The sequence below is a fragment of the Rhinolophus ferrumequinum genome, chromosome 10 (assembly GCF_004115265.2).
Source record: "Rhinolophus ferrumequinum isolate MPI-CBG mRhiFer1 chromosome 10, mRhiFer1_v1.p, whole genome shotgun sequence".
NCBI classification, from domain to species: domain Eukaryota; kingdom Metazoa; phylum Chordata; class Mammalia; order Chiroptera; family Rhinolophidae; genus Rhinolophus; species Rhinolophus ferrumequinum.
Window position 1 is genome coordinate 3640979 of NC_046293.1, and position 10930 is coordinate 3651908.

The 10930-nt window shown below is 55.6% G+C and overlaps 1 protein-coding gene across 2 annotated transcripts in view; it reads right to left on the minus strand.

Annotated features, from left to right (window-relative positions):
* FBLN1 (fibulin 1) overlaps window positions 1–9284 on the minus strand; it is a 76640-nt gene extending 67356 nt beyond the window's left edge. For both annotated transcript variants that reach the window (XM_033118135.1, XM_033118136.1), the window contains exon 1: window positions 9084–9284. In XM_033118135.1, the coding sequence (XP_032974026.1) occupies window positions 9084–9165 (82 nt within the window). In that variant the 5' untranslated portion in view covers window positions 9166–9284. The remainder of the gene's footprint in view (window positions 1–9083) is intronic.
* Between the last annotated feature and the right edge of the window lie 1646 nt (window positions 9285–10930).

A 10930-nucleotide genomic window follows, 5' to 3' on the forward strand; every position in this document is an offset into this window, starting at 1 on the left:
TCTCTGGTTCTGTAATCTGACTGTGTGGATTAGATCCATGAAGCATAATGCCAAATATAAACCAAAAATAAACTCTTCTGCAAAACCTCGTTAATCTTGACTCAAACATCACAAAGGAAGGCAGCACTGTGGCGTAAAGCTGCCCAGCCCCGAACCAGCTCCATCTCTCACTAAACCTCCTGAGCCCCTTTCTCCTGGCCAAGGGGGTGCTAACAGCGCCTGCTGTGCTTGGCTGGGAAGATCAACCAATAAATAAATAACTGGCCATAAATAACTCTGGCAAAGGGCTTAAATCAGAACCTGACCACAGAAAAAAAAACAGAATCTTCAAAACAAAATAAAAACATTAGTTATCGTACCTGTGTGGGGCGAACATTGTTTGACAAGGGATCACACACTCCTGCCGGCTGACAAGGCCAGATGGCTGGGGCCCCACTATGTCACATCTCTTCAAGGAAGAGACACACCAGCGCCTGAAGGAACCGGTGGGCAGGTGGATAGACACAGCCTGGTTCACAGGTGTCAGATATCATTTGTCACCTGAGACAGCAGCTGAAATGAAATGTCTTCCAGGTGAATGAAGCCTTCAGAAAGATTATGGTGCAGGCTGTGAATCATGGTGGTTTTGATCGATGCCAAGAGCATGTTACGTGTTCTGAGGCTCATAGTCTGAGGAGCAGATGGTCTTGTCGAGGGGTAAAAATGTGTTCTTCCCACGACTACTGACGCCGGCTGGCAGTTGGAAGGGTTCTGCACCGCTCCTCAGGTGGAAGCTTCCAGGATACCAGCCTGCTGGCTGTCAGCATCACAGGGGCTTTGGGCAATGTCTGATCAGCCCGGGAGCTACTGAGATGTAATAGCCAGGTTGCTTAGAATGCAGAGTATTGTGGTGGGACAGGCCTAGGGCTTGGGGGTCTGGTTATAATTCTACTATCGAGGGTTCTGCCACCTGGAGCAAGTCCAGGCCTCAGTTTCCTCATCTGTAAACTGAGGGGAGGAGCTGGCCTGGAGTCAAACACAGGTTTCCCAACTCCACCCTGGATATGGACACGAGGCTGACAAAATTTCCACAGCATTGCAGCAAAATGAGGGAGAATGGAAACCACCAAGGGAGCTTTTCCACAAAGCCAGCCTGATTCTATATAAAAGGCTTTCTTTTATTCTGAGACCTTGTCCCTCCAAAATTTGGGGCATTAAAATGCCCTTTCTGTATAAAAAATGGAGACATACGAGGTGGTGGTTGGTTGGGTCTCTGTTTGTTTTACATTTTAATATGCTCATTTAGCAAAATAAAAAACGGACCAGCTCTATGCATAAATAAGAAGGGGAAAAGTGTGTCATCAGAAGCTAGTTAGCAAGTCACTTGTCTTGATTTCCTCTGCTCAAGGTAAAAGCCCCAGAGGTGGGTGTTTCGGGGGTGTGGCTGTGCCTGTGGGTCTCCTGCACGTGCCACGCTGCAGGCTCATGCCCCACCTGCTCCGTTTAGCACTGTCTGAAGCTGCAGCAAAAAGTTGGATGTGGTCCCCATGGTGCCAGGACCCGCATAACTGGGAAGCCTGAAATGCAACGAGACGCTGACTAAGAAAATGCCAACAGGAAATTCCAATCAAGGAGAACTGGGTGAGACTCAATCCACCCCTTCCAGGGGCCCTGCCCTCCGAGGCTGAGGAGCCAGGAGGGGTCCAGCCTGGGCCTTCCCACAGCTCTCCGTGCTGTCCGAACTCATCTGTATGTTCAAAAAGCCCTGCGTGGGCCAGGCTCTGAGCTTGGGGTGAGCAACGCAGAGGTGAAAAGGCAGGAGCCTGTCCTCAAGGAGACAGCCAGGGAGACGGCGGGCAATTGTCAGTGGGTTGTGTCCCTGTGCCTCCCCAGCCCGTGCAGGTCTAGCATGAGGACAAGCCCCTCTCCCCCTTCAAGGCCACTCAACTTCCCCAGGAAGAGGCAGGGCATGCCTGAGGCCACACTTCCGGTTCCAGAATCGCCCCCAGCACAAGAACTCCTGGTGCCCTCAACACACACAACAGCACCCATCACAGAGACAGGAGTCTTGGATAGAACCGGCAAGGAGGCAGGCAGCAGGGGAGGGCAGAAGGCACATCTCTGGGAAGGAAGGGGGACATCTTCTACATTGCTTCCCCCTTGCAGTGACCTCCTGGGACCAAGGCCAGTGGACATGGGGACTGTCTTCACACCACCCTCCCACAGCCCCAGACATGTCTACAGCGTCCCACCCTGCCCAGTCCATCTCCCCTGGGTTTCCTCTCACTTCTCTGACCATGTGTCACACTGTCACATGTCCTCTGCACCTGGCTTTGGAAGCTAGAGCTCCTCAGGTTGGGTGGTCCTGGGCCCACTCCTGTCCTGGGCTAGCTCATTCACACCCACGCCAGTTCAAAGGTCCTCTCCTCCAGGAAATCCTCCCTAACCCCCGCCCCCAACACATACACACACAAAGGTGGGAAGAAGCACTTCCTTTTTTGCCTGGTCTCTTTGCACCCCGAACTTCCCAGCACTTAGCACAAATCATTAACTGTGCTTAGTTCCAGGAAGGCTGGGCCAGGCTTGTCTCATTCTGCACCCTGCCCCATGCCTGCCCCAAGCAGGCACTCGATAAATGTCTGTGAAGGAATGAATGGACGTCTAACAGGACACTTAGAGTGTCCACAAAGAATGCTAATCCCTCCACCCCCGTCCAGCCTTCCCCATTTCAGTAATCAGCGATCACCAGAGCCTGTGCCAAAATAATGAGGTCAGCATGATTTAATCCTTGTCCCTCCCCGTCCTCGTCTGACCACTCAGCAAGTCCTGTCCACTCTGCCTCCCAAACGCCCTAGGTCTATGCATTTCTCACCAGCCCCTGGCTACCACTCCGTCCAGGGCACCTTTAGCCCCTGAACCCTACAGGAGCCCCTCGCGGGCTTACTGTGCCTCCACTCCAATCTCCCTGTAATCTATTCCCCACGCAGCTGTCCAGAGTGGCTTCTAGAAATGTAAGTCAAATAGTGTCACTCCCCTGCTTAAGATCCATGGGCAGCTTCCCCGTGCATTTCGGATAAAACCCATCGTCTGCGTCCTAATTTTTAAGGACCTGCGTGACTGCGTGGGCCCCTCCCACCTCGACCACCCTCTCAGGCACCCTTCACTCTCCTCCCCACAACACACACCTGCCTCCAGCCCCTCTGACACACCTGGTTCCACTTGGGAACCTGCTGTTCCCTTCATCCTAATGCTCTTGAAATCCTTAATTCCATCTGCAAAGACCTTTTTCCAAGTAAGATCACATTCACAGGTCCCAGGGGACAGGACGTGGACATGTCTGTCTGGGGGGGCCAGCATTCAACCCACCACACACGCTAACAATAAACACAGGAACAGATGAGCTAACAAGAACATATGGTGGGATCAGTACCACATCAACCATGACAGTGGCAGCGGCACGAGGTGGCTCTCAAGCTCTCAGGAGCGTGGAGTGGGGAGTGATTCTTGAGCTGAGATATGAATGACGAGGAGGCACCTGTGAAAACACCTGAGGAGTTCGAAGCGAGGGGGAGTATTTTGAGGGTGATTAATAGCAATGTGTCTTTTACTACCATACATATTTTTTTCATTTAAACATTCACCGTATTGTTTGATCACACAGTTTCCATCATAAAACCTGGGCTCCATCGGACCCCAGGGCTGGTTCTCTGACACAAACCAGGAGGATTAGGACCCTAGAGGGCCCAGACCCTGGACGTGGTACCTCTCCCCATCCCCGAGTGGCCTGGAGCTGGCAGTGCAGGAAACAGTGCACATCACAAATGCTTTGCTTGGGGAAAAGAAGGGTCTGGGCCCCTGTCCCTTGGGAAGGAGTAAGCGGTCCACTTGCCCATTGGGTCTCCCAGGAAGTTGGTGACAAAGCTGGGGGGAAATCCTATCTCCTGGTTCTGGCCACGTCAGCACAGCCCTCTGGCAGGGTCAGATGGCCCAGGAATCAAGCAGGAACACAACCTGAACAACTTCCTGGCCTGTCCTCTGCCCTGCTGCATTCAATACCCAGGACCAGCACAAAGCACTTTCCTCTCCAGAGGCGCAGGGAAGGGGCGATTCTCTACCCCATGGACAGCTCCAGACTTCTCCGAGTCCTAAGGCCGGAGCCAGCTGTCCCCACGTGCAATGCCTCCCCTGCGGTGGCAGGAGCACTGCTGGCCGATGGTTCCTTGAGGGGCTCCTGCACCCCATCCCAGATGGCAGCAAGGAGGGCCTGACTCAGGCTATACCTGAGGGAGAGGCAGGGCCAGGCCAGACCGTGGGCTCAACACCCCAGCAAACAGCCCTTACACTAGCACAAGACAGACTCATCCACTGATCTCAATTGAGACAGGGGCCACCACCTTGACAGTCATATCCGCTCAAGCCAGCTGACAAGCCCCTGAAGGACCCAGGCTGTGGCTCCTGCTTCTGTGGCCTCCCCAGTGTGTGGAAAAATGCCCTTCTTCCAAAGGATTCTTTTCACATATACAGCACTCATTGGGGTTAAAGTGCTGTGCCACCCAGTGGTTAGGAGCACGGGGTCCCATATCACAGGCCTCTACTTACTACCCCTGTTGTCTTGGGCAAGGTACTTAACGGCTCAGGGCCTTGATTTACATGCCTGTAAAATGGACATAATAATAGCTCCTACTTCATAGTGTTGTTGAGAGGATTAAATTAGTGGCCAATGTCAGACATTTCAATTATGATAACTTCTTGGAGCAGAGTGTGTTTTCATTCCATATAAAGCAGAGAGGGTGTGGGAGTTGGGGAGCTGTGTCCAGTGACTTTGAGGATTGGGACCAGTCCCTACCCCCTTTCGAGTGCCAGCCCCCACTGTGTACGACTCTCCTGATAACATGCAGGCACCTGGATCCCTGCTGGTCCAGCCTCTACAGAGGATCAGCTGGGGGCTAAAAGAGGCCGACCCCTGGAAAGGGCACTGCGCCCCCACCGAGCACAGCCTCTGGTCCTGCCCTGCCTGCTACGAGCTGGATGACTTGGGACGATGACTTAGCCTCCACGCCACACCCTCTCATCGCCATGCTCCCCTCCAGGCTGAAGGGTCTCTGATCCCAGGAAAGTTGACTTAATGGGTGTCCCCCTCTGTTTTGTTATGTGGCCACATTTGAGATGATTGTAAGGAACCATACAGAGCCTGTACAAGCTGTTATTAACGAAATCGTTGTAATTCACTGTTTCACAAAAGGAAAATCTTTTGTTGTAGGTAATATACTGGCAAAACAATTGTGCCAGTTAGAACTGTTTTCATAAAATTACCTGCAAAACTGCCCCACCCACTGCACCCATTGCTCCAGAGCCCCACCAGCAAAGGAATCGGGGTGGGGGGGAGCCGTGCGTAGGCACTGCCATCCTCCCCAAGCCTGAGGAGGAGGCCAAACTCCTGCAAGCTCCATGGAAGTCCCACTTTCTCTCGCCTTCTGGGCCCTTATCCATGCCTTTCTTTGTGCAGGGAATACCTTCCCCATTCTCCTCCCAAACCTCCCCACAAACCTGGCCAACTCCTTCTGCTCCTTTACAGCCCAGTTTGCTGACTGCTTCCTCCAGGAAGGCTTCCCTGAGTTTCTGGCAGTTGGAGCTGGTTTCTGATAAAAGTGAACTAGCATCTTAGGATGATTAACCATGAAGCTGGGAGGACTGTGGGGCGAAGCTAGGCCCTCTTGTTAACTCTCTAGTCCTGACTTCCTGTTAAACTCTGTGGTAACTTCTGGGGGGGGGGGAGGGATTCTTATGGGGAGAGAAAGGTCATCATGGGAAGCTCCGCTTTTGCAAGTGTGAGGCCGGTTGGAGCCCCAGGCCGAGGTGTGCGTTCACACACTGCTCCAGTGGTTTCGTTTCTTTCTCTTTTCCCGAATAAACCGCTCTTTTGGTGGACTACCTGGAGAATTATTTTTGTCCAGTCGACATTTGTAATTGTTCAGTTTTTCTGGATCTCCGGGGATGAGCCCCGTGGGGCGAGGCGCGGGGAGGCTGGGTCTCTCTTCTCCCCTGCCGTATGCCCAAGTCCTAGAACAGTGTCTGGCACACAGCTGGCCTTCAGTGGCTATTTAGTGACAGAATACCTAAGGAGGCCAGCTGAGGCCACTGTGCATGACCTTTAGCGTATGGCTTTGGCATTCCACAGCCGCTGGCGGTGGCCCTGTTGGACCTCCTTCCCAGCTCCTGGGGAAATTCAGTATGAGTAGAACTTTCAGAGCCATCTTGGGGAAAAGGACACTGTCCTATCTCAGAAAAGGGGACAACACAAATAACATAATAATAATCCAGCCACCACGACAGGCACCGTCCTTTGTTCTCTCAACACAGGGCAACCTAGGAAGTAGGTTTCTGTTATGTCCATGTTATAAGTGAGAAAACCACCAAACCATCCGTGGGCTTTTTCTGAGGGGTGACAGGCAGAGTTGTTTTCACCCCACAAACACTTGTGGCGCCTGCTAGGACCCAAAGATGAGTGAGCCCTACTCTCCTCCTACCACACACATACACTACAGTCCTGGGGGGGGGGGCAAGGGGGGCGGGGGAGGGGGGAGAGTAAATGCAGCCCTGAGTTGGGGGAAGGGCTCGGGTAGTGCCAGGAGCAGGGCATGACTGCTCTGTGGCACGCACAGAAGAGGCCCTGGACTGCCCCTCGAGGTACCCCAAGTCTCATGTTCATGCATTTGGTGCTCCAGCAGTTCCCCCCCACACCTTCCACCCTCCCGCCTGTCTGGTCCCGGCCACCCGACTGGGAAACTTCCAGGAGCAGCAGGGGCGCAAGCCACATGTTTGCAAGCCAAGTCTCTCTCCCTTTGTTCTCCCTCCCAGGACTTTCTCTGTAATCAGTTGGAGCCAGAGGCCAAGACTGTCTTGGAGAAAACATAACCCCCTCCCGCCTCCTCTCCTCTCCCTCCCATCAGGGCCCTCAGTAATTCCCAACAGGACAGACTGGTGGCTCGGCTCTGCTCCTTGGCATGGCATTTTGGTGGCCAAGTCACCAAATGAGTTTCAGCAGATTAGCTAAGGGCTCACCACCGGATGGTCTTTTCTGTGACGGCTTTACATTGCTCTCCAGAGGGTAGGGACAGTGTCACCACCGGCTTTACAGGGCTTCGGGGAACCTTACAGCTTCTGAGCTTGCAGCCACCGAAAGGAAGCTGGCAGCCTTCTAACTCCCTCTCCCCAAACCATGCCAAACTTTTCAGACTCAGTAGAGGGACCTCCCCACAAGAAACAAAGGCCACAGGATAACCCAGGCGTTCTCATCTCATCAAAGTGTGCAATGAAGTTAGGACACTTCAAGTTAGGACCTTGTCTGAGGGCCTAGGATGCCACTCCAACCTAACCAGCCCTGGGTGTGCTCTCCAAGTTGGGCACTGCCAGGCTGCAGGGGGACCTTCTCGCATGGTGGGCAACACAGAACAGCAATGGAGTATCTGCAGACTTAGGCTCAGGAGAGGCTCATGCCTTCTCTCGGGGCCTCAGTTTCCTCGTCTGTGAAGTACAGGGGTTCTCTGGGGCCACTTCCATTTCCAACAGGAGTCTTGTGTGGTCCCCAATCCGAGCCCCACTCGGCTCTCACTCCAGCCAGTGGTCACCAGTCACCGGAACGCCTTCCTCCCCTGCCTGCCTGACCAGCTCCTGCCCAAGCACTATCTCCTCTAAGAAGTCTCCTGTGAGCCCCGGGGGCCAGGATGACTGAACCCTGTCCCTCCCCACACCATCTCCCCCACTGATGTCCCCCAGGACATGCCCAGAATGGTGCTGGTGCCCAGAACAGTCAGAGGTCCACAACGGTCTGCTCAGCCAGCAAGTGAGCCAAGAAACCGCTACAGAACCCCTGCCCCCGGCCCTCAGCCTTTCCTCGAATCCCCTGACTAGCATTAGCTGGGACAAGTGACCTTTTGACCAAGGATGAGGGTGGTCACCTGAAAGTTAAAAGAAACTCAACTAAGCCAGAGATAACGAAACTGGGATTCCAAGGGTGGTCAAGTGAGCTTCTGACCACGCTGGAGTGTGGTCACCAGAGAGTTAAAAGAAACACAGCTTATCCAGAGATAAAGAATCTGGGATTCTGAGGGTGGTGGGGCAATTGTCTGGGCCTGGCTCCAGGAGGAACAAAGCCTCCAGGAAGATGGGCCTGGCTAATGATTGATAAACCAAGGGTCAGCATAGAGGTCAAAGGTCATGGCTCTGAGCCTTAGGGCCTCCTGGTCACCCCCCAGGAGCTAGGCCTTACGGATTAAGGGAGAAAGAAGGGCACAGCTGGATGCTGGCCATCCGTTTTCAGTCCTGGGGTGGGGTGAGAGGGGGGTCTGGGCCACGAGTTTGCTGGTGGACACTCCATCCCCCTTGCCTCTGGGTGGGTTTGGAAGTGGCCTGTCCCCAGCCCCAGCTCAGTATGGAGCCTGGCAGAAGTTCTGACTCATGGCTTCTGTTTCCCAAGGGAGCAGGCAGCGGTTTCCCACACACACACAGCTTTCAATCACCCTGAACACCTCCAGACGATTCCCTTCCTTTCTGATTTCTTCAGGTCCACTCCCCACCCCATGACTGGTTTTGTCTCCCTGGCAAATTACTGTTCCCCACCTCCCAGTGTCGGTTTTCTCATCAGCAAGCTGGGCACAACAGCCCATACCTAAGGGTGAAGGTGGGTGCAGTGAGAAAAGATATGCCAAGGACACTCCTGGTGCAAACAGCTGAGGAAGCTGGCAGGCAACCGCGGGGTAGCGCTTCCTCTCCCCAACCCGGCACCTCGGCCCGGGCGGGTGGGTGGGCAGGGTGGATGTGCTAGGGCCACAGCGGGAAGTATTAGGAGGGGATCCGGTCTCTAAAACCAGTCCCGCAAACCAGCGAGGTGATTAGGTCGTGAGCTAGGAGTGGGGTGAGGGGGAGGAAACATCGCCCGGGCCTCCGCGGCCGCGGGGCGCAGCGCGAGAGGCGCACGGGCTCTGAGTCACCAGCGGCTCCAGAACTTCCCAGGAGTGCGGGGCTGGGTGGTTGGGGAGATACTAAAGCGGGGGCCGTGGACCCGGGGCGTCCCCTCCCTTCTGGCCCGCCCCCCGCGCCCCTACCTGGGGCCGCCAGCACCGAGAGGCCAGCGAGCAGCAGCAGCAGCGGCAGCGGGACCCGGTGCGAGGGCGCAGCGCGCTCCATGAGGCTGGCGGCGGCGGCGGGCTGGCGGGCGGCGGAGCGGACAAAGACGCGGGGCGCGGCTCCTTGGCTGGTGCGCGGCGCGGGGACAGCGCGTCTCCACGTACCGGCCGAGCCTCCGCAGCCAAAGCTGGGCCCCGCGGCGCGGTTCAATTATCCCGCCCGGGAGGAGGGCGGGGGGAGGGCGCGGCGGAGGAGGGGCCGCGGGGCGCCGGGTCCCCAGTCCTCCCAGGCTGCCTCCCCGCCTCGGACATCTGGGGCCACTCCCTCCCGTCCCCGGCCAGGAGGGGCGCTCAGGCCCACAACTAGGGGTGGGAGCGAAGACCCCAAACTTCTCCCTGGTGGGGCCAGAGAAGGGGGGCGCATTCGCGGGATGCACCCCCACCCCTACTCCCCCCACACCCTTACGCCAGTGAAACCCGATCTCCTCCCCAGCCGCCGGCTCGAGGGACCCTCTAGGTATCAAAGGTTAGCTCCGCCCGACTCCGCCGAATGGGCGAGGAGAGACTGAGGCGGCGGGGGATCCCCGAAAGTTGGAGGTGCCTTGGTGGGGGTGGGGGTGGGAATAAGGCGGTGTCCACCCGGGGGACTGTCTGCGGGATGTGGCCAGCGAGGAAAGACCCGCACACACTGTCTGCTCGGTCCCCTCCCTCAGCTGCCCTGGGAGCGCAGATTGCCCAGGGGGTCTGCGGGCGGGTGGCTGACCCCAGGTGTATCGCATGCTGGGACTGCCAATCAGGAGAGGCAGACAGACTCCGCCAGCATCCCCACACCGGTGGGACATGATGAGCCCCACGGCGAAGCCCCGGAAGAACAGAGACTGGATTTGCCTGAGGGGAAGCAGCCTTGGATCTGGGTGGGCAGGGGCCACTTCTTTGTGTAGGAATCTGTGGCTGCAGCCAGTCAGTAGTGACTGAGTCAGCTGGAACCATAAATGGTTTTATTAGAAAATTGAACAAACAGGAAACTAATGCAGGTGAAGATGCGGAGCAATGGGGTGAGACCCATAGGAACACCACGCAGCAGGATGTACTGATCCCCTGGCCCAGCAGGAAGCCATGGCGCACACGTGTGCACAGAAAGTCTGTCCCAGAGTGTTCATAGCAGCATCCTGTCCAGAAGTGCCCGGCATCACCAGCCGCAGAGTGGAAACACTGGCATAGCCACACCTCGGAGCCCTCCGCAGCTCTGAACAGGGACAGCTCTGTACTTCTTGCAGCGACAGGATGGCTCTCTCAGACACAGCGCAACACTAGAGCCAGACACAAAGGAACACGGATTCCGCCTTTGAAGGGCAAGGGCAAGTTACAAGTCAGGAGAGTGATGACCCTTGGCTGTGGGTCAGTGACTGGAGGGGGCACGAGGGGGCTGGGGGCACGGCTCGAGGAGGGGTCGTGGTGGCGCTGAGTAAGATCTGTTTTTCAAATCTGAGTATTGGTTACAAGTTGGCTCCATTTGTGCTCGCTTCGGCAGCACATATACAAGTTGGCTCCATTTATGAAAATTTATCAAGCTGTTCACTTATGACGTGTGTCCTTTTCTGAATGAATGTTAGATTTAAAAATCAGAAACAAAAAGACAAAACGCTCACCTCCCCACAGGATGCCTCATATACCTGAGGTTTGCAGAGAGCCCTGGAAAGTTCATGAAGAAGGCCCCACTTGCTAGCTGCCTCCTAGGTGAAGAAGCCTTCCCAGAATAGGTGACATGGGACTGGCCCCTGAACGACAAGCAGAAGGGTGTGAAGGCTTTCCTGGGCAGACCAAAT